The sequence below is a fragment of the Lepisosteus oculatus genome, chromosome 3 (assembly GCF_040954835.1).
Source record: "Lepisosteus oculatus isolate fLepOcu1 chromosome 3, fLepOcu1.hap2, whole genome shotgun sequence".
In the NCBI taxonomy this organism is placed as follows: domain Eukaryota; kingdom Metazoa; phylum Chordata; class Actinopteri; order Semionotiformes; family Lepisosteidae; genus Lepisosteus; species Lepisosteus oculatus.
Window position 1 is genome coordinate 48,915,966 of NC_090698.1, and position 25,008 is coordinate 48,940,973.

General features: G+C 35.6%; 1 protein-coding gene across 2 annotated transcripts in view; it reads left to right on the top strand.

Moving 5' to 3' along the window:
- The first annotated feature begins 485 nt into the window (after window positions 1–485).
- The window catches only part of rnf180a (ring finger protein 180a), a 38,207-nt gene continuing 13,684 nt past the window's right edge, over window positions 486–25,008 (top strand). The window contains exons 1-5 of one of the 2 annotated variants that reach the window (XM_015366279.2): window positions 489–573; window positions 3,591–3,693; window positions 4,637–4,732; window positions 5,594–5,686; window positions 9,409–10,383. In XM_015366279.2, the coding sequence (XP_015221765.2) occupies window positions 4,655–4,732; window positions 5,594–5,686; window positions 9,409–10,383 (1,146 nt within the window). In that variant the 5' untranslated portion in view covers window positions 489–573; window positions 3,591–3,693; window positions 4,637–4,654. Of the gene's footprint in view, window positions 574–3,590; window positions 3,694–4,636; window positions 4,733–5,593; window positions 5,687–9,408; window positions 10,384–25,008 lie in introns of both variants that reach the window. The other variant, XM_006626911.3, reaches the window with a different exon arrangement.

The window sequence follows — 25,008 nt, forward strand, 5'->3', positions numbered from 1 at the left end:
GGAATGCACGCAAAATTATTTTAGCAGTTAAAACGAGAAGAAAAGCTTCTCATGTTTTTCACAAGTTAGTCTTGCAGTTGAAATGTAGTGAGATTAATATGTGCAATAAAACAATTAAAGACTTTACTAAATGGAAAAAAAGTGAAAGCAAAGTTGATTTACAGCATACCTGTACTTTTAATTAAAAAAAGATTGGACATCCTTGCTTTTGATAACAGCTGAAAACTTGCGTGAGCATGAGAAAAATCCTATTCGGATAGAACTGAGTAGCGTTGTTCGTCACGTTTTTCTTTGTACAGAAAATTCTTGTAAATATTGTACAGAAAATTCTTGCTCACAGTATATCAAACACCCTAACCCAAATCTTCATTTTTTTAGTAAAATATATTAATTTTGATATAGCAATAAATCGCACCACTCTCTACTCCTCTCACTCACGCCACAGATTTGGTACCTCTCGCTTGCCATAGTTTGTTCCCACCTACATTTCTGCAAGTTTTGCTGTGAATTAACAGGAACCTAAGCGGTGCTAGGCTCGGTGGTACTCAAATGACGTTCTGAGTCTTTTGGAAGGTAATGTGAGAGACAATACTAATTGCATCTGAATAATATCATTTTTTAATCATTTAATTGCAATCCTTGCTATTTTTTTTGCAGTGACGTTTATATTGGTTTAGTGTTCAGAAACAACAGTACAATTCTATAAATTATTATTAATAATAATAATAAACGACATGCAATATAATTGTAAAAGTATTTCACGTAACAATCTATTAATATAGGCAACTGCTGTACAGTAATAGCAACATATTCAATATATGCTAATTTTAAGACTTTCAGAAGCAAAAGTTGTTGTAGCAGTTTTCATTTTGTGATTTTGTTCTCTTATCACGACTGTCGACGACATTCAAACCACATGTATGAAATTACAACGAAGCCTTAAGACAGTGTAAAGTAGTCTCCTGTAAGACAGCTGCTCTGATTAAGTTCTGTTTGGGTCACATACGGTTTGTAAACTACATCCGAAAGGAAGCGACGTACAGTACAGTATCGACTTGCTGCGTAGTTTGCTTGTAGGGTTAAACCTTTTGACATCGTGTATACAATGTACCCAAAATGAACATAGTAAAACTTATATCGTTGTGTATTTGTTCGTGGTTCATTTAAAACTTATTCCAGAACACATTACTAGGATGCAAAGGCACAGTACAATCCACATGTACAAATAAACGACTGTGAAATACTAGTGGTGTGAAAATAATACAGTATTTGAAGAAGGGAAGTGATTATTTCAAAGGTAGTAATGTTAAGTAAAATAAGTACGCAATTTTGGAATTAAAGCTAAGAAAGGTGTGTAAAGGTGCACTTTTCCACAGTTGTTCATGAAGATGAAATTAATAAGGTGCTACAGGTTGAAATAATGCGAGCATAGTAAAGGATGAAGTGTCAAAGAATAATGTAAACTTTTGGCCCGGGCTAGTTAGTCTTTTCAAGGACTCCTTAAAAAAATGTAGGTTACTCATAGACTACTAACTAGGATATTTTCATTGACTAACACAAGTAATAAACTAACAATAAAAAGACAGACTTTTCAATGTAACATTTGCATCAAGGATTTGCTGACAGCTTTGTAGACAGTTCCTTAGGCATGTATGCAAAATCAGGCAACCTACAAGAGCAGCTTACTCATAAAATCACTGTATCACTGCATTAGATGCATTCAAGAAATGATTTGGCACAGCCTAATTTTCAATGAATTGTACTTAAGCTAACTGATTTGTACATAGTATATTTTGTATACACTGGACATAGAACTGTAAAGCCAAAATAGTTTAGTAGAACAACCTAAACCAAAGACTGTCCTGATGTCCCCTTGCGGGGAATACTGTAACACAGGAAGAGCTAGGATCCCGGAGGTGTATGAGAAGATGTGTGACATGACCTGACATAAAATGTGGGAAAAACTAAAGTGGCATTTTGGTGTGATTCACATTAAGATCTTGTGTTCACAACATTTCACATTAAGATGTTTTAGCGATGTTTAAAGGCTGATTATCCAAAAATTCATAAATTATCATTTGAAAAAGAAAAGGGGAGGAAAACACAGAAGGACTCAGAGGAAAGTGAAGGACCTAGAAAGTTAGAAGTACATCGTTGCTTGTTTTACAGGCATGGGTTATGAACATGAAGCTACTGTATGTCCAAGTGTGTTGTTTGCTTTAAGAAGCCCAATGACTAATTGTGTTAACAAAGATTGCAAAGCTTTCAATCAATCAATCAATCAATCAATCAATCAATCAAGGTTTATTAATCAAATGCATAAGAATACAGCATGTAGCAGTAGTTGCTGGCAATTAAATGTTTTTTTAATGAGCTCACTGGGGGGGATAAAAATCACTAAATTAAAATGACAAAATAAGGTTACATAATAATAGATAATAATGTAATAGAAATTGATTAAAATAAACTCAGGCAAAACTCAATATAAACAGAGCTGCTATGTGTCCAGGGTGCATGCAATATATTATGTCCAAGTAGTGCAGTATGCCGAATACAATGAAAACTGTGTGTCCATGTAGCCATTACGGGTGATTTGCTAAAGGAGCTGCAGGTGGCTATTTAGCAGTCTTATTGCCTGGAGGTAGAAGCTGTTCTGTACTCTGTTGAACTTTGACCGAATGCTTCGATACCATTTACCAGATGGTAGGACAGAGAACACTTTATGACTGGGATGACTGGCGTCCTTGAGAATGGACCTGGCCTTCTTAAGACATCTAACTGAGTAGATATCCTGGATGTTTGGTAGCTCACAGCCGGTAATGAGCTGCGCTGACTTCACCACCCTCTGCAGTACTTTGCGATCCCGGACGGAGCAGCTCCCATACCAGGCAGTGATGCAACCAGTCAGGATGCTCTCAATAGTGCCCCTCTTTGAGCTGGCTTGGATATGTGATGGCATCCCAAGCTTCTTTAGCCTACCGAGAAAGAACAGGCGCTGCCGTGCTGTTTTGATCACGGAGTTGGTGTGGTGGGTCCAGATTAAGTCCTCTGTGATGTTACAGTAACTCCCAGGATCTTAAAACTGCTGACCCTCTCCACTGCAGTCCCATTGATATAAATAGGTATGTGATCTATTCCCTGGTGTTTCCTATAATCCACAATCATCTCCTTAGTCTTACTGATGTTCAGAGAGAGGTTGTTCTCCTGGCACCGTGCTGCCAGGGTTTCATCCTCCTCCCTGTACGCAGACTCTTCATCATCTGTGATCAGGCCAATGACTTTTGTATCATCCGCACCCTTAATGATGGAGTTTGAGTTATGCCTGGTGACATAATCATGGGTAAATGAGGAGTAGAGGACAGGACTAAGCAAACAGCCTTGAAGGGCTCCAGTGTTTAGAGTCAGGGTAGAGGATATGTTGGTGCCCATCCTCACCACCTGCGGATGTTCCGTCAAGAAGTCTAGGATCCGGTTACAGAGGGAGGTGTTCAGTCCCAGGTCCTGGAGCTTGTCTTTGAGGGCACTATGGTATTGAATGCTGAGCTGTAATCAGCAAACATAATTTTCACATATGTTCCTTTCTTATCCAGGTGTGAGAGGGCAGTATGGAGGACAGTGGCAGTAGCATTCACTGTTGACCTGTTCTGGCAAGACGCTAATTGCAGTGGGTCTAGGGTGTCAGGTAGTGAGGAGGTAATGTATGCTTGGACCAGCCGCTCAAAGCACTTCATGATAACTGATGTGAGTGCAACGGGGCAGTAGTCATTCAGACAACTGATTCTGGGTTTCTTAGGAAACCTTTCTTTGATCATTCCTCTTGAAGTGGACATTTATAAGCTTTAATAATCAGCCAGCATATTAAGTTAATAAGCTTAATATTATAATATTATTATAATATTAACAGCATATTAAGTTAATGACACACCTGAAGAAGGCTCCACGGCCGAAACGTTGTGTTCTCTTTCTTCTTTTTTTCAGCATGGAATAAACCTATTACTTGTTCCTTTGCAGCCTACGCATGCTGACGCAGCTACCCACCTGAACTAATAAGTTAATACTGCTTTCATGCAACATAGATTCTGAAATGGTTTATGCTTTGAAAATGTGTTTAATTTTCCTAAAGTTCATCTTAAAACAATGAATCCACAGTCGTATTCTAATATTAGTTAGTATTTGTTTGCTGTATTTGGGGAGAAGGTTTTTTTTTAATACTGTTTTCTTCTTTGATTACAGAAAATTTGAGTTAAATAATAGGAAAATGCTGTTGGCTAATATGATAAATGCTTAAAGTATACACAGATTTTAATAATTTTGTCAAAGAAAAATGAGCAATTATAAAATTGGCCTAAACTGGAAGTTTTAAGTACCAGTTCATTGTGACGGTCCACAGCACAGCTGGAAAGTGTAGCACTTGATCTGACACTTTTGGACAGGAAGGAGATAACTTTTAGAAAATGTCAAAAACCTCTGTTTTAGAAGGCATGGCTACTCTTGTTTCATTTGGTCATGTTCTCACATTCCTCCATAACTTTGCAATGACCGGAAAATTTTCTGTTTCTCCCCCTTAAAATATGAATCTTACTAAAACTGACTAAAAGTCACCATCACGTTTTTGTTTATCATTGACATCCTGTAGATTTGGATTTGCCCTTAAATGGAAAGGAGAGCTGCTGTGCTGCGATGCAGGAGGTGTCGAAAATGCATTCTAGGTTCAACCAGCCTTCTTCTGAAGGTATTGTTTTTTCTGCACATCATGTCTTGTAGTACCTAGGGAGGTGTTGACTTGAACCACATGCATTTATTTTATAACTACTAAGAAAATTTCAATAAAGGGCCAGCATGCTGCTATGGTAGTTAGTCCTGCTGGCTCACAGATTTTGGGTCTTAGGTTTGTTGCGGCAGTTTTCTCTCACCTTAGTAAGACATTCTGGCTAATTCCATACTGGAGCCTGTAATTTCTTCCTATGTATATGTGTATGCATGTGTGTGCCCTTGGACGGGCTGGTGTCTCTTGGTTCCAGAATAGACTGAAGCTGTTGCGTCCCTTACCAGGAATGACCACTTGTATGATAAGGGATGGAAGTTTGTTTTGCAAAAGTTTGAAGGGAACATTTTTAGTTCTAGTAAGATTTTTACTGCTTAATGGTGTTTTAATAAAAAAAGAAAGTTATCCACCAGGCAGGACATGAGACCGTTCCATACTTTTCATGTGCCCTATAATTGTGTCTGCACATACAGTATAATTACTTCAGTGCATTTTCTTTCTCTTTTTTTTTTCCTGCATTTGTCAGTTTAGGCTCCTTTCTCTGGGGAGGCAGCAAGCCATTACTTTCATTTTTCAAACGAATGTAGCATGTCTTTACTTTCTGTCTCAGACTGAATGAACACGCATCTGTTTACATGTGGTTTCTAGTAAATAATAAATAATAAACTAGCAAAAAACACTTCCATTAACCAAATAAAAAAAACCCAGTCATCTTACAACGTCTAGCATAAAGTAAATGTCTTTCAAGAGAACAATAAGAGTTAGATGTGTCAGATGCATTTGTTGGTTAATTTAAAAGGTTTGTAATTTGATTTTATCTATGACTAGATCAATGCCAGTGATGACGATCTAACACAGTGCAACATTTGGCATGTCAATGTTGAAGCTCTGCCTGACTGGATACAAGGATGCATAGAAGATGTAAGTATGTCCATTGTAACTAGAATATGAACTTCAAATGCTTAGGTATTCTTGGTTAATTTTATAAACATTATCTTTTTTTTTGGCAAGCAATGTGAAAGGAACAATAAAAATATCTTCCCCTTATCTGCCCTTTTCCCATTTTAAGACTGTATAGACTTCACTCATTTGAGCCAGGGTACTGTGTACTGTGACTGTGACTGGGATTCCTCAAGTTGCAGTGGTTAATTGAGTGCTGCCTTTGTCACACGAGTGTTTTAGCAAAGCAGTGACTCTTGCAACTTGACTTGTTGAGTACAGGCAGCCTTGCAGTGATGACAGTGAGAGATGTGCCGCTCCTGTAGTTATTGCTGACTGCCCTGGAAGGCACTGCTGAGCTTGCAACATTGCAAGAAACTGACTGATGGGCATTTTGGTGGGGAATGTCTGCAGATCCTCATTCTTCCTATATTGGAACCGGAGTTGTTGCCGGGAAGCCCAATCCTAAATAGCTGACGATTCCACAGTGGGTGGGTGTGTAGTAAAAATAGTGATGTCAAACAAACACTTAAGAAATATTTTCTTCACTAAAATGAAACATGAATGACTATTCCTATTTTTTTTCTAATTTTTAGTAGTACAAGGATTTCAGTGAAGAAGAACAAAACATATGGAACCGGTGTCTTGTCTCTCTTTGTGTCATACTGTATGTGTATTCTGTTTGTAATCTTTGATCTGTTATGTTGGTCACTTGTGAACAGCTGGAACGTTTGTCGAATCAAATCCCATGTAGGGCACTGTTGCTATACCTTTGAGTAAGGAACTTCACTTGCGTCACTATATTGAACCTACTGTACTGTATAAACGGAACAAAGCACTGGTCAAATTACAGTTTTTATTATTATTATTATTATTGCACTCTGTACTTCATTCAGTTCAGGGTTGTAGGGGAGCCAGAATCTATCTCAGCAAGCAACATGTTCAAGGCTGAGTACTCCTTGGATAGAAGGTCAGTCCATTGTAGGGAACACACAGACACAAACACACGCACTCACACCTCGGTCAAGTTTTCCCAGAAGCCAGATAACCTACAAGTATGGCTTTGAGCATTGGAAGGAACTGGAGCCCTTGGAGGAAAACCACACTTATTGTATACAGGGAGAACATACAAACTGCAGATAATACCCCAGGAATTGAACCCAAGGTCACAACACTGCAAGGCAGCTGTGCTAACTACCACCATCTACCATTACATCTGTTTGTTACAGTATGTGTAAATTCTACACATAGTTCCCATCAGACTTAAGTTTAGTTCTCTAGAACATATCACTTTAATTAAGAAAAATATTCCCTTTATCAAAAGTAAATACACAGTCTCCTTCAGATTATCTCAGGTTATTTAGCTGAGCCACTACAAAACGTGTATTAGTTTTACATTTGATCATACATTCATTTTATGCAGGATTTTATACTAGAAGGTATGACTCAGAGTTGAGAGGTTTCTGTTTAAGTGCAGTTATAGTACATGAAAGTTTTGATGATGAAAGTTTTTGTCCTCTTAGCCCATGGTGTTGTGGTTTTAAGTCATAACTACATACTGAACACCCTATTTGTTTTTTCTAAAAAGTTGCAATGTTGAAAAAAGTTTCAGTGATAATTTTGATAATATCCTGCTTGGAGTTCTTATAAAGTTTATATAATATAATTTAAATATATATTAAACCAAAATATAATTTAATGTGTTTATGATATCAGTCAGGATATTGCCAAACATAATTGGATTTCTCATAGACCAAGTACAATAAGGATCTATCAGAATATGAAGTGGTGGATCTCTTAAACACTATGAATATCTTAAGGTTTGAAAAATGTGTAATTTCCGCTGTCTTTGCTTTTTTTTATTTTGACTGCATAACTGCCGCTCGTAAAGCATCAGTTATTGCTACCATTCTACCACCAACAAAGCTCTGTAAACGGGCACATTGAAGAAATCCATAGGTAATGGTGTGATCCTGGGATTTAAAGGAAATATAATATCTTCCTTTTATAAATCACAAATAACTATATACAAATTTGTTATGTCACTTTTTGGTTTGGACCTTCTCTTTTTTAGAAATATTGGTAGGATCACAATATCAAACCAGAAATAAAAAGAAGAATGGTATCTGTTTCATAATTATGGCATCACATGTTTTTTTTTTCAGCCTTAACCCCTTAAGGAGTTCCATAAGTTTATGTTTAATTTTATACCTCCCAATCAAGATATATTGGCCAACAATAAGATTGCCAATGAGTAAGTATTAGGAAAGGAACTGCCAAATGTCAGACTCTCTTGATATTTAGTGTATTTGTGTTATGTCTGATGACTATTTACTTTTTTGAATGAAATTAAATGCTTTTTTCAGTGTGAACCAAATGGCCTAGTCTCACAAAAGCAAGTGGAATTCTATAAATTTCTCCTGTTTTGAAAACAGAATCTACTTTCATTATATTTATGCACATCACCCCAAACCATAGGATTTATAATTTCATAAGATTGTGCTTGATTTTATATATATGTAATATTTTACAGAACCTTGGAATTGGCAACAAATTTCAGTGTGTTGAAAGGTCTTTGTTAGTCACATAAGACACAGTCTGTATTTGGGATTTGGGATTGTGTATGGAATGATCTCGATCTTGTGTCAGCTTGTGTCAGCAGTGAACAAAATTAACTCTGTTGTACTGTATGTGTGTTTGAGAGGGAAGGTGAGCTGAATATTTGAAGAGCGTTAACTCTTTGTAGGATGCCTTGAACTTCAGAAAGTCCTGGCAGGCATTGTTCAGATGGTACTGCTTTTTCTTCCTGCTAGAGTAAAGACTGCTAAACCATTTCTAATTGTTCCGGGCTTATGCTGTTACCAGCCTGTAATTATCCTTGCACTAACCATAAATCACAGTTTGCTATAGTACAACCTTGACATACAGTACTGTATAATATGAGCCCACATATTTTAACCAAGTTAAAATGAAAAGCTGGAGAGGTGAAGCTATTTAAAACAATATGATTGAATAATCTGATTAAAATAACAGTAGTTTATTTTTGAAAATGAAAATATTTTTAGATTTTGCTGTTATAATCCTTCCTCTTTAGGAAAAAAAAAACATCAGGTGGGTTTTGGTTGGTAGAGTAAAAGGAATGAGGTTTGAGGAAATTCTCCTCTGCCAAGTTTAGTATTCTGACACTAGAAAAGCTACAGTATAGTCAATATTTTTCTGGAAGAGATTATAGCAACTCTGCTTTTACTGAAAACTTTAGCTGCTTTATTAAGATTAATATAATGAGGTAATATCAATAATGGTAATATTGCATGTGATTAAATTGGATTTGTTAATCATACTGTATTTAAAAATTTGTAGTCATACCAAATTTAACTTTCTTTCTACTGTTAACTATCAATGCTGTCTATCAAGAGGTTTAAAAGGTTTTTATTAAGAAGTTAATGTTCTTTTCAACTTCAGAAGAGTATATACAGTATAGTACCATCTAGTAACAAGATACTGTATTACATTGACAGTATCATTTTATTTGGCTTCTCCTTTGTCTTCTTTCCTGTGGTAAAATAGTTACCTTGCTGATGAACCAGGTTTGTACATAAAAACTGAAAGAGCTGACCATGTTCATTGGAAAAAAAAGACTTGATCTGGGTGTTTCGCCTCATTTTTTGACAATGAATGCTTTGTTGTCTTGTTCTTTTCTATAGGCGCAGTGGACAATTGGGAAGCTGAACTGCCTGTATTGTGGGGCTCGTTTAGGGGGCTTTAACTTTGTCGGCAGTGCCAAATGTCCTTGTGGTCTGGATGTGACTGTTCATCTTTGCAAAAGCCGGGTTGATTATGAGTCAAAACACTCCTTGCCAATTTCAAGACCAGCAAGAACAAGAGCGACTCATCCTGGCCACGGATCACTACGGTCCCAAGTAGCACAGCAAGGAATGGAAGCCAGCCAAACTGAGCCCAGCAGCACAAGCTTTTCACGTGGTGCTAACGCCAGTAATGAGCCTGGACGAATTGCTGAAGCCCTTTGCCTTGAGGCAAGATCACAAGAAGGCAACGTCAAAGCCATTCATTCAAAAGTCTTTTCTTCTGTGCCATGTCCAGTGAGCACACCACACATTCTGAAAGCTTCACATAGGAAAGCTCACAGTTTGGATTATAGCAACAAATGTGGAATGGGCATTTCTACCAGCTTCTCTAATCTTCTTAAAACACACACAGGTGATCCTGCACAGTCCGGCAGGTTGCATGGGGTCGTGCCGGCTAGCAGCTTCTGTGCAGGCTTGCAGCTAGCTACTGGAACAACACCAGAACCTGTTTTGCAAAATTTGCAGAGTTCATATGTCGATTGTGAAACAAGTGTTCCATCTCAACATGATCCTGTAGCCATGTCGGCTAGGGGTGACAATCTCAGAGAGTCTACCTTGCTGCCAGGGAACCACAATGCCAGCCGCATTTCCTCAGTGAGAAGGAGGATGCCTTCTCAGAGCAGCACAGAGGAAGAGGATGTTGAGGAAGAACAGGCTATGTCAGCAGGCAATCTGCTACTATCTGGACCTTCGACATCTCTAGTGGCAGAGCGAAGGTTAAGCAAAAAAGAGAGGAACCGATTGAAGAGCCTAAGGAGGAAGCAGAGAAGAAGAGAACGCTGGATCCAGAGTCAACTGCAGGATCAGAAACAGGTTGGTTGCTTTTTACCCCATTCATTTCTTCATCATTTTTTTTTCCAAGTGGTTTTCTTATTGTTAGGAAAATTATGAATAGGCCTTCAACAAAGTATAATGAAAAAGAGACACTTTAACTTTGTGATTGGAGGGTTTAAAAGGGCACTGTGTTTGCCTTAAACAACAGTAACACATTTTATTCAATAAAAATGTCAATAAAGTACATTTAAGATATATCTTCACCACTTCCACAGTGACTGTGTCCCTGTAATGTATTTTCTGTTTTAGTGCTTGTTGGGAAATCATGAAAACCTGCTACTAGATACTGTCTATGCTAATGCCAATGATTAGATTCTTAGACACAATTTAAATTTTAAGGCATGATACTGAGTTTCAGTAAAATGCTAAAACACAGTTATCTTTATCTTTCCCAATTTACTGTTGGATGTAGTATTCTTTTTGAGGCCACACAGCAGTCAAAATACATTTTCAAAATTCAAGGACAACAAAACAATTAATGAGTTACTCTTTTTTGTTTTCACTGAAATAACTATTATTTTTCCTCTTTGATTCTTTAAACAATTGTTGTACCAGTTTATAATTTCATATTGACAGTAATCACTAGATCTGTGTGTAGGTTAATCATTGCTTACAGTACATTCCATGTAAAATTCTCCCACGTAAAGTGCGTGCTCATGTGGATTTAGGTCTGGAGATTAAAATTTAATATTTGCTACTTTTTTGACCATGGATGGGCAGCACAGTAGCTCAATGTTTTTGTTTGACAGCTCCAATAATTTTTCTGTCATCATCTACTTATCTGATCTGGTTGATGTGATTTTGATGGATTTAGCAATTATACATATTTTCTTTCTTCTATAAATTATGATTCATTTAGGTACTGTGGTTGTGGATGAGTTATTCTCTTAGCTTCAAAATTGAATTACCTGCCCTTCTTTGACAGAAAGCTTTTCGGTTTTCATTTTGACTTTGATTTTGACTGAATCCAGGCTCCCAACACTGAATTCAAAGTGAGACGTTTGAAAGGATAGCCACAGCTCTTTTATGAGTGGTTAATGACCCAATAAAAACACCTGGTCATTGAGTCAATTGTCCCAAAATGTCTTCTCCTTGAAAAAAAGTTCAACTCTGAGTTTGTTTAAGTGATGCAATATAAATAAAATGACTTTTGGATCCTCATTTTCTGCACACAGAGAACAATATGGAATTCTTCCCCAATAATCTAAACACAAAAAACTTTCAGAGGCAAAGAGGGAACCTGTTTCCATTTAAAAAGGATTCACATGAAATCTTTCTCTATTTCCCTTTTTAGGGCATAAATAAGACATTACAGCAGTATAGTCTTGAATAAATAAAGGTATATATCCATACTTTAGTGTCAGATAAGCAGAGCTAGTGTGTTAACAGAGCATATGATACCACAGGTTCAAAGGTATTTGATATTAAAAAGGGACATTATTAGAAGGTTTGTAATTGAATTCACCGCTGCCAACAACACCAGATTTTCCAATTTTATGAAAGTGTGTTGGAAGCCAATGAACATAGTCTCAGTATTGGCACAGTTTTATTTGAAAGTCTGGAGGTTTATGATTTTTGTAACTGGTTGCATACTTGAGCCCTGTTACACATGCATATCTTAATGTCGCCTACTGTATAAAGACACCTATAAAGTGTAATATCTGATTTGGTCTGCAAATAGATCTGGGTATCATCAGTATAGCAGTGAAACCCAAATACACGATGGCAAATAATCTGACCAAGGGGCATGTTTGTTACCAGGTCCCAAGAGAAAGATAGAAAGCACTTCGGTACAGTATGTTATTTGCATTTTAGTACTGTGTTTAATTTCTAACTCATCAAATACTTTATAATGATTTGTTGTGTCATTGCTGTTCTAATTTTATGTATGAAAACCAATAAAGTCAAATGAAAACAGATTCCAAAATGATCACTTAGAGGTGATCCTTCAAATTTTGGAGAGAAGCTACTGAAGCAGCTAGTGTTTTTCCAGCTGATGTATCTGTGTATTGTGCATTATTTCAAAAACCTTTTTTTTGCCTGTCTGCTGTTTTTCAGGCTCACAACCCCTGTACTTTTACACAGAGCAGACACATTAATAAAACACGTTTCCTCAGCATGAAAAAAATACATTACAACTAAGGTGGTTATTCACAAAAATAGATGGTATCCCAGTATTGTTCCATTAGAACACTGTAATGCTTTTTTGCCACATTCATAAAACTCCTGCCAGAATAAATAATGTTGATCAAGTGAAAAGTAACAGAAAATAACTAACAAAGTCTGTATGAAAATGGAAATGTCCTATTCTAATAATACAACACGCACAATAATGTTAACTAGTGGTAGAAATCATTGATTTCTCATGGCAGGCAAAAATGCAAAATCCTAATCTCTGCCTTTACATGGCCCAGACTCAAAAGTGTTGGTGGACATTTAGCAGTGAATTTTAACGGACCAAATTTAGATTTAACTTGTCTGCTCACATTACCAACACACTTTGAGTATCGCTGTATAAAGGCTGCAATTAAATAACTTTCGATTCGAATGGTTTCTTGCTGCCACAGTGAAATAATTGCACTGGTAATAGCTTCCATGAAATATGTACCTTCTTGCTTGTGGATGGTGGCTACCAAGAAAGAAACCTGAGGCTGCATAAATTAATCAGATTAGACTTTCTTTTGCGGTTAGGAGAATTTATTACGATTTAATGTAATTCATTTAGAATATTGTCTGTGACACCAGCCTCGGTGTTTCAGAATTACATGCCATTCAGAACACTTCATAAAGACTTCTTTAATAATAACAATCAATTAAAATGTCATGGTTAATCTAACTAAATGCTTTATAAGCAGCATGCTTATATTATGGTATTAGGATTGTCAGTATGTCTTGTCATAGAAAGAGATTTGTAATGGAAACTAGATTTTATTATATTTCATAAGTATATATACTTTGATATAAAAAAAGGACTTTAGCTGAATTAATTTCTTTAAAAATTTAATTTTGAATTTTATCATTGTGTGAATCTTGACATTGTTATGCATGGCTTGATTCGAATGTGATATTACAAAACAGAAGCTCTATTTTGTCCCTGGTATATTGATTCCAGTTCACAGAGTTTTATTGCATGCTGTTGTCAACAATTGAACACAATTAAAATGCTCCCTTCAGATGTTAAAGAGTGGGGACAATTTGGTAAAACAGTATTTTCATAACCACTTAATCTTACATTAACACATAGGCTAGTATGCATAATTAAATGGTAGTAATTTGAAACTTTATCTTTGTACAGTATCTCATCCAGTCCCTTGTATGAATGACCTAAAAATTATATCAAGCATTTGATATATAATATACTGTATAAGCATTTGTTTCTACTACTGACTTGCTCAGTGACTAGTTTAGTCATTTCTAATTAATGTATTACAAAAACACTTTTGACTGTACTGTGATGTGGTACCCACATATAGTATACTTACCTTATTAACTACTACTGTATACAGTAAAATTATCTTTTTGACTACTACTTTTTCAGAAGCTTTTGATCTCTTTCTGAACAGGGTTTTCAACAGGTTGAAATTACAGTATAGGTATGTGTGTCACTCAAATGTGTGTCATGTCAGGCTCCTTTTATCCTCTGAATGCACTGTGTCCCAATTTGTGAAATTACAAAATAATGTACAGTATACACACTTGTTAAAATTAATATACTGTATTATTCAAAACCTGAATGCTCTAATAGAATGTAGATGCTTGGAATGTTTAGAGAATGTGAAGTGTAAAACAAAAAACAAGGGTAAGTACAGTAAATATGAAACAGTTATTGATTACTTCAAAGTGTCTTGTCTGAAAGGCTTAGTGCAACAAAATTGAACTGAACTGTATGAGTATTTTATTAAGAATGACATGAAACGCAATGCAAAAGCAGTATTATACAATAGACGAAGTTTACATAATTTCCCCTGACTGAAATTCTAAAACTGTCACCTAAAACAAGTATTATTTCTTTACTTTGACATCCCCATATCTAAAGTGGTAAACAGATGGTGAAATGTGATTAAAAAAGTCCCATTTCTTTTCTACCACTTGCTTATGTAACTTATAGAATTTGGAACTTTTATATGGGTTTGTTGTAATGCAGTATGACTTAGAAATATGCTCCAAATATAGCACTTCAATACATGTAATCAACTCTGAGAAAGTGATCAGCACTTCAGGATTGTTGGAAAGCTCCTGGTAATTTCACAGGGAGTGCAGGAAACTGTAAATTAAGGTGTTCTGTGTATTTTAGCTTGCATCTGTCCTCCAGCAGAGGGCATCCAGTGTCTTTTAGATGGGGGCGGGGTGGGGGGAACAGAAAAATACACTCCAGCCTTCAGTGTGCGTTAGAGTCAATAGAAGCAGTTTGTTTTTATTTTTACACACTTCCCTTTTAACCTTTTTATTTTTGTTTACTTAAATAGATACATCACAAGACAAATTAGATTAAAATACTTTAAGAACTGTAACCATATATTACATTCCTGCATTTCTACCAATATCAGTATGTTAAGAAATTAAATTATCACTTGTAAATAAATATGCTGTTCATCTTCTCCCACAAATACCAATGATCATTATCCAACATAATTTATGTAACCTTTATCTTCTGTAGATAGCAGATTACTTTTCACGGTTTGTTTTTTAATATTTTTTTTTCTTCAATTAAATTGTATTAAATATATTTATTATCATTATTGCTGTTGTTGTTGCTGTTGTTGTAAAAGTGACCTTTTAAAGAGAAATAGTAAAGCTTTACATGTGTTTTGGGTTAGATTTGTTTGAGATTAGGAAATAGCAAATGTCTTTGAAAGAAGACTGGAGCAATGCGTTTCTAAAAATATTGATTAAAAGCTTTGACAGTGATACACTTCCCTGATACCTTATAGTGTTTGGTAGGACTAATAATGCTTCCAGTGTAATACTGATTATGTGTAAACACACATAAAAACCCCAAATTAAAATGTAGATGGGAAACAACTGAATTACTGTACATCTGTTGTTGATGTTCTTGGTATTTTGACATAACATTTCATTTTTTATTTGCCTTTTTTATTTTATTTTATTACAGTACAGATATTGTAATAGAGTCAGTTGCTGCTTTGACTCCCATGTACTGTATATTACTTTTAGGGATAAGTGCTTTTTAGAAGTTTTTGTTACATAACCACCCCTTTAAACTGACCTTTTGCTGATTGTCTTTTTAATTAAAAATACAAAACTACTATCAATCTATTATTGACAAAACAGGGTGACCTGTTCTTTACTAAGCACCACGGGCACCAATTGTTTTGTCTGATCAGTTTTCAGTTAGGATGTTTGCTAAACCTTAAACTTGTTTAATATCACCAGAAATCAAACAAGACACTCTTTCAAATATTCTTTTCAGCAGGATGAAATATGTATTTCACCTAGAGACAACTTGTAATCGCTTACATCGGAAAGAAAAAGAACAGGCTGATAATCTAGCACCAGCCTTCCTGGGTCTCTCACTTTAAAATCATAACATAACACCATTAGCCCTTTACAATTTCTTGCATTAGGAATTCATCTTTTCGCATACCCCAGCTTGCTCTCCATGAGACACAGAGACACACACAGACAGGGAGAGAAGCTTGGGGTCAGAGCGCAGGGTCAGCCATTGTACAGCGCCCCTGGAGCAGTTGGGGTTAAGGGCCTTGCTCAGGGGCCCAATGGAGTAGGATTCCTCTGCCAGCTTCCGGCCGCAGGCGCAGATCCTTAGCCACAGAGCCACTGCTCCGTTATATACTGTAGTGACAACAGGAACAAACAGCTCTTAGAGACTATTACACCTTAGTGATTTTGTAGTTATTACTAGTGAGTTGGGTGGTCTTTCAAGATTTTACGTTCAGCCAAAACGTGTTTTCTTTGTTCTCTTTTCAGCATGGAATAAACCTATTACAGCCTACACATGCTGACACAGCTACCCACCTAAACTAATAAATATTTGTATAATTCAGCGGACTACTCTTCTGTGAGGTATACCTCAGTAAGATTTCCTTGTGTCTCCATAATGTTGATCAACTTCTTATGTGCAGAGTGTGTGCACTTCTTATGTACAGTAGTGTTCAAAAGGGACTTTAGAAAGATATTGTACAACAGTTAAAATACCCGAGGTGTTAGTCTGTACAAACCAGGTTGTGTTCTTGCAAGAAATTAAACAACATAGTAAAAAGGTTTGTAATTTAATACAACAAAGAAGTGATGGAATTTGCATCACTAGGGGTTCAGGTAAATGATCCCTGAAAGTCAGTGCTATGACTTTCTTGTCTTAAATTGCCTTTTTTATTTTGATTGCCCACTGTTTCAAAGGGTAAGTGCGTCCCATATTTTATTTATGTCTGCTTCAGAAACCCATAGCTTCTTAAGGCCATCGCCTTTAGCGAAGTCATTTAGTTTCTGTACTTGAATAAAAGTGTTCTATTGATTGTGGTATTTTGGAACAAACTAAATTATTAATGTGGTATCATCAGTGAGAAGGGAAATCGCATTAAAGATAGTATGTGCTCTATCAGAGACCTGTTCATTTTGATGATGCGTATGGTTTGTCTAGATTATAAAGCATTTCAAATGGACAATTTGCAGTGTAGTTGAAATCTTAGCACTTGAGTGAATGTGTTAGTGAAACAAAGCTAAGCAGGTGAGCAGCTGAAAGATTCATACCACAGCAACATTTCATCTGCATGTTTTCATTTTCACAGAGCATTTCATTGATTGCTTTGAAGATCTGTACTGTACTATCATAAAGCTGTAGGATATAAGTACAGCAATGTGGTGAATTGTTTTGACTCCCCATTGTAGTATACGTTTGTGCCCATTACAGTACAGTATATCAGCTTTTTTTCTTTAGGTATTTAGATGCATTTCTGTCTTTACTTGACATTTTCTTGTGTTCCTCACCTCAACAACTGTCCAAATTGATGGGTGGATGTTTATGCTTTAGTCAAATGCTATTTCTTTCTTACACGTGTCTTTCATGGTCTTGTTTCTTGTTAATTGCAAGATGTAGGCTAATATTTTAAAATATTTACTCGTTACTTGAATTAAATCCCTAGAATAGTATTTCCCCCTGGGGGTTTTGGGTTTTATGTAAACAGGTTAATACTGTTTAGTTAGAGGCCTTCACATTGGCTGTTCAACATTTCTAACAGCTTCAGAGATCTGCACTTTCATATTCATGTCTTTACAAAGCTGCGTGACAGGACCAGCCATGTGATTCAGGGAGATGCAGAAGCTCAGATTGCCCTAGTTTCTGCAAGCAAAAGAGTTATTGCAATAAAACAGATCCCCACATTAGTATAAACAAATTACCTTTAGTGTATTACTGGACTTGTGGATTTCATAGCCGTTTTAGGTCACTGGTTATGGAGTTAGATAAAATAGCATGGTACTGTACATGTATTTCAGTTTTGCACAGAATTCTGACTACAATACATGATGAAGGTCAGTAATACTCATCAGCTTGTGTGTTTCATCATCTTCTCGTATATCTGTTATTAAATTGGTGATTTTGTGTGCTAGTGTTTTTGTATTTGATAAGTGATATGTTGACAGTAACCTGGTCCCAACTCTCAAAGGCCAAAAAACTATTATTCTTATTCTTCTTATTATTATTAACAACAGAGTACTATGAGATATTTTTGATGGATATTACGGATTTGTCAGTTTTTCCAACCAAGCTTTGGGAGGTGTGTTATTCACTTGTAATGTGTGTCAAGATGACTTGCAAGCATTGTATTGTGCTGGAAACAAAACCTCTGGAAAGTATTCATAGTTCAATACTGTAAGTGTTTGAGAGGAAGCCAGCTTTTCAAGTTTCAAAGGGAAAAAGGAAAATGGGGGTACTTAAAATATTAACTTAAAACTGAATATATATCATATCATTAAATTATATCATTTGTAGTTGAATAGAATCAGACATCATTAGAAGGGGTTGAACATCTTTGCAAGACACAGTAAATTACCCAGCCACACATATACAATATACAGTATCTATCTGGTCTTGTTCCATACTTAACCTCTTTCTTTCACTACACTAAACACAGGCAAGTTAAAAACCCTGTGGATAGAAACTAGATGACCTGGAATTACCCTTTTATAAATCTCAAGCAACAGATCTTTTTTTCCCCAGGGGTAATTTACCTCTGCAATGCAGGTTTAGTGCTGAAGTTCTAACCTATACTCACAGTTTGTTTATTGTCCTGGAGCTGTCCTCAGATATGTTGTATTGTGCTCCACAAGCTAATAGCTGCTTGAAAAATCCCCAAATAGGGATAAGTTTTGCTTTTATACTTACAGTTCTTTTAAATGAGTCATGTGAAAGATAACATACATTCTTGAGAAAGACTACATTAATTGTATTAACTTTAGTTTCCAATTTAATTAATTTCCATTTATTTTAACTCTTTAACTTTACTTTCACGTTAAAACACTACTTAGATTTTAAGATTTAATCTGTAATTAAATTCAGAGTGCACAAAAATGTATTTAAAAGACTTTTGTCTGTTTAACTCTGAATGCATTATATGGAAGTCACTTTATCATGAAGTGACCCACCTGTACATTTGGATTGTGCACGTATTTTGCACTGAAGTGGCCTTTACAGATCCTGCTAGCTAGACATACAGTAAGTGTAAATAAATATTAAACCTTAAATTTGCAGTCAAAATCCCACACATTAAAAACATTTAATGTTGACTTAATTTTACCATATAATTTCTCACATCTTGAAATGTTGTTGTCAGCTCTTTCCTTTTTTGTACAGTATGTGAGATGTCTGGAAAACAAAACAGTGTGTGAAACAAACCGTGAAAATGAAAGTTAGATTTTGATTAGCCAAGTAGTTATGACAAACAGTAGAAAAACAGTTTGCTCCTCCCTTGATTTGAGGGGTTATCGATCTGCAATATTGCCTGTTAAACTGTGTTGAGATCATGGTAGCCGACATTCCGTAATAAGATTGTTTCACATTTACTTTGGTTTTGTATTCACCTTGATTACCTCTTTCTGAGCATAAATCACACTCTGAGCAGGCCGGTATAACTGGTAACTGATCTAAGGGATCATTAAGTGATCATCTGTCAAGCCACTGTAGAACAACCCTGGAATTATTAGGAACACTTACAGCCACTAGACAAATTGATGCAGTTAAAAGGTGGAACATCACCATAACCAACTAATAGAAAATGATGTCTTAAATATAACAATGAGAACAAGAGGTCTTATTTATGCAAACATCTCTTCAAAAAATAAAATAATCTTAATCTGTATTGAAGACTAGAAAGGTACAGTCTCTTCTGTTTAGATTAGAACATTGCCTCATGCCTTGGAGTGCATCCGGTTGATTTTCTCTGGACTGATTCCAAAGTAGCAATATATCTTTACTATAACATGGTGACTAAATTTTACTCCTTATTCTAAAGAAGCTTAACTTGTGTATTATACAGTTCTAACATAGCATTCCTTAATTTAATTTATATGCTTTTTCACATATTACATGCACAATAGGGGAAAAACTATGCTTTTTTTAAGTTTCCTGTGCTCATTTTAATTAAAAATACTTACTACAAATAATCACTAACAATATTTCTGAAATAAGTTAATTATAACAAAAACATTACTGTGGAAATGCTTGTTTTGCAAGTCATGGTCTATACTCTAATTTCTCCATAAAATAATCCAGTATTCATAAATTCACAGTTTGCAGAAACTTCAAGGTACCTTATTCTCTCAAATATCAAGGTTTTACTGCACATCTGAATATTTTCTTTGGCTTTCTTGCTTCCGTACGAAGATTTAATGACAAGAAGATATAAATGATGTCTAACATAAGCACCCAAGACTTTCTCACAAATAGCTCCCTCTGTCTTAGTGTTTCCCATTTTTTATTTATAGTTTGATTTTGCTAGTTGCATGCAAACTCCTACACTTTTCTATTTTAAGTGGCACCTGCCAGGTGACTGTTCTAACCCTGGGTCATTTTCACAGGCCTTGAAACATACTTCCTTGTCCCCATCTAGCACAATGCACAAAAACTGCTTGACTTTCTTCATACTTACGGATAGTCAGCCCACTTCTGTCCACTTTTCCCTTGTGTCAACAACATCATGTCAGTTTTTGCTACCTGCCTATCCACTGAGCTCTTCACCATTTGACTGCAAACTCCACAGTGGCAGAGCAGAGGGAGGGTGCAGATTTTATCAAGATGTTACAAATTCAAATCATTACAATTCCTTTGTATTCATCACAGAGAACAGGACTAAAGGACACAACGTGAAATTAAGTTAAATTATATGTTTAAATTATAATAGTTTTCGGATTAAAAAGACCTGAAATTAAAGACCTGATCCTCAATATGGTTACTTTATTGCTTTACATTTGTTTATCTGGAGTTATAACAACCAGACAAATGTGACAGCCATAATGCTTACGGTATAGGTCATTTTTCACTTTAGTAAGGCAAATGTTTTGTAATACTATTGATACAGCATTTAATGTTTTTTTCAACCATTGTATATCTTTAATTTATGTGTTAAAATTAATCAATTGTTTACATTTGCTTCATTACTTTGGCTAATTTTTATTTAGTTTACTAAATAAAATTAGTTTATTTTATTTACAAAACAAACAACTAAAAGTAGGTTGAGTGACAAAATAAGTACCATTTTGTTTGTGTACTGGAAAATTAAATCTAGGTTACTGTACTATTTATAGACTCAGGTTGGTTTCTGTTGAATGTTAGGCTATCAATACAGTTTAATTTTCAATTTCCATTTTCTATTAAGTAATATGAGTTCAGGTGGGCATTTCAATTTTCTGTAACAATGGATAGTATGTAAATAAAAAATGTTGGAACCAAAAATGAGTCAAGTGAAAATCCATTTTTGCAATGATGGGCAATAAACATGCACGGTAATCAATGAACAATTAATGGAATAACCCATTCTACTGGCATATTTTCCAATTTCCTGCAAAGCTCAAATAAGCCTGAGATTATGAACTGTGATAATGTACAACATAATGTGAGCTTGTGTCACACTGATTTAATAGTCCGTGATTGTTGACCATTACACATTCATTTGTAATAATCCCCTAGATTATGATCATGTATCTTGGTTAGCCCTTATATTTGAAGTCACAATTTTCAGATTGTCATCCCCTCCTCCTCAATCAATCAATCACAGTAGTTGTGAAGTTTCAAGAAAATCAAGATCCATTTATTAATGCCGGGCAGTTATACTGCTTCTTACCAGTTTCACAGAATAAAACTCACAGACTCGCAGTTTATTGGCCCACATTTCACACAAGGTCTCGGATCACACAGTTCTCCCAGTTCTCTCCCAGGTCAACACAGGAATCTTCAGCTCCCAACATAAGGATCTCTATTCAGTCTTTTCCCCTCATGTCTCAAGAAGCTTCAGCTTCCTGGTTTTAAATTATCATCTGATCACCGGTCCTTCAGCAACCATTCAGGTGACTGATGTTGGTAGGACATTCCCTGCTTTCTGGGGAATGTAGCTCAGGCCAGAGCTGTCATCTTGCTTGCCCTAGCAGTCCAGCCAATATATTGATGCTTTTTATTCCAAATATCTTTGCTAGTTTGAGTGCTATGCAGAAATATTGAACTATTGATATGTGATTGCTTAGATTGGATATGTAATAAAGTAGATAAGTAATTAATTATTATTGTGCAAGATGGAAGGCAAAGGTGTATACAGTATACAGCAAAAATAAGTAGAATGTCCAACTTAATTAGACACTTCTGAATACTATTGGACTTTGTTGTTTTTTTACCAGTTGAAAAGTAATATGGGGCAAAGATTTCATACATTATTTTCAAATTTTACCATATTTGTAAGAATTATTGTAAAGTACTCACCATGTCCTGAGTCAGCAATTGTTTAAGGCCTGGCCTTTTGGCAACAAGCCCTATTCCCTCATGTGGTGACCGAGGACTGATGGGCAAGCTGCAGTGTCTTAGAGGAGAGTTAGAGGCGTATCTCACTGACACCTCTGCCAAGTGTGAGACCTGGCAACTCGCAGAAAAGCATGAGGACTCTAGCTATAACCTACACTATGCTGGCAGCATTCGGCAAATTTAGCCCTGCACTTTGGGAATCCAAGCCATACAGATTAACACGAACCCAGAGCAAGAGCCTGACAGAGTATCTGTCAGAAATGAGCTGACAGCAGCTTGTGCTAATAAACTACTGGCGTTTTGTGACAGAATCCATGGAGTATGCAAATCCTGTTTGGTATGTTGTTAAGAAACATCTGTAATAAAATGACAGCAAACCATTTGCTCTTTTACAGGCATGCATTGTATTTGTGTGTGGCATCCTCGTTCCAGAGGAAAGCAAAAAGCCTTTCTTCAATAAAACATTTTAGGATAATGTTCAAAAGTCTGAAATCTTATACTCACTCTTAGTGAATTTAATTATTGCTTGGTGTCAGATGTTCATCGGTAAAACTAATTTCAAAGTCTCCAAGAGATTAATGCAAGTTCTCTGCAACTGGTAATTGAAAATCAATTAAGATCTTCCATTATTCTGACATAAAGAATAATGCCATTGTCATGTAATAATAAGAAAATTCTCTACAATTTCCTTTCAAAAAGATTTTTTGTGATGTGTACTATCCTGGCTTTTTTGATTCACACTATTAACTTTTCTTAAACTAAATTTTCACCTTCTTGTCTGGGGAAAAAGCCTTGTCGCAGAGATGAAGAGATTGTCCATGACAAAGAACAGGAACACAGCTACTGAAAATCTACAAATATGTTTAATGTTTTATTTATCCTTGACTAGCAACACATTCTTAAAGTGAACACCCTGGAATGAAGTGACTTTCATTTTAAGTTGCTAAGCAACATTTTAAAAAAACTGTCTGACCCCCTTTAATACCTAGGAATGTTTTGCTTAACAGTCTCTTCAAGACTGCAGTTCTGTAATCCTTCTGTGTAAGGTGAAAAGGTTATTTACATTTTCTCTTTTTATTATGATAAGGCTGCTTGGGGAATTTACATGTAGAATAACAAAGAAAGAAGGACGTAATACATGCAGTATCTGCATTTCAGGTCATTTTCATTAAGAAATGGCTCGTTTGAATCAGTAATAGAAAATACCTTGACTGTACAGTATTTAACACAGGCAACAGAGCCATATGATGTGAAATATATATTCATAGTGATAAATTGATGAATGTCGCATTTTGTTTATAATGAAGTTCACTCCAGCAATGCATGTAGAAATATCTGGGGTATGTGTAGTACAGTGATCAAAATCTTTCTTCAGAATAATTTCATGTTTTTAATTTGTGAAAGTATATATTTAATGAAGCCAATTGAATTGTGTTGTAAGTACTTGTTTTAATATCCCTGATAATTGTGATAATATAATAATGTACAGTATTTTTTTTGGCATTTTAAATGGCTAACCTTCCATCTGCTTCTTCTTAGAAAAGGCTCTTGGTGCCAGTGTACATGCAGTACTGTAGATGGGTGCAGCACGTGAGGTTCTATTTAAAAGAAGGTGTTGATTCTTACAGAAGCACTAAGCATCTTGCAAATCACAGTGTTAGATGTTAGAGGAGGCTTTTTATTCTAAGCATTATGTGCAGCAACGTTATTGCTCTGACTGTCCCAGACTTGGTTGAATGCATTCTAAATTTCTCATATTTTCCTGATGTGGTTGAGAAACAGTCCAGCTCTTGACTCCAGTCTTGCACAGTACAGTGTGTGTCTTCTTTATGTGTGTTACAGAATGCACCTTTTTAATTCATGGAATTGATGGGAAAAAAAAACAATTTTGAGGTGATTTATTTGTCTTAGTTTTTTCTATATTAGGTGAATCATGATTAGTGGAGTTAAATGATCATAGTTAGATTCTTAAACTACTGTACTTCCAGTATCACTGCATATTTATTGACCTCAAATACGTTTATACAGAAAATCAATGATTGAAAACTTAGTCTTATAATATAATATGAAACACAACACTTACTACAGTTGATACTACAAAATTGGCTGTGCATACTAAACCTTTGGTTATTTAAGAAATCTGCTGAATTATATTCAGAAACGTTTCAATGGGTTTATCACCTAGTTTAGACAGGTAGTCCAGATCTCACAGTGTCCTAAATGTATCTTTCCTAACTGTTCTTATTTCTTCTGTTAGCCCTGATGTTGCCAATGTTTCCAAACATACATTTGATTGTGGAAGGACTTCTAGGTTTCTGTGCATGTTCAGCATTTCAACCTTTTCATATGTGTACAATATTTCCATTTAGGAATATGCAACATAACATGGATAATGCTATAACAGTTTTGTCTGATATAGATTAGACATAGATGTAGATACAGTACTGTACATAGATTTGAAGTATTTCACAACCACACTGTTCAAACTTCAACACTTTGCATTGGTAGAACTCTGCATTACAACATGTATAAAAATGTTTTGATGTTTTCTTTTCAATATGAAAAATTCCTGTTGGTCTTATTCAGCAGTTATTCCATTAGTAATGTTTCAAACACCAATATGA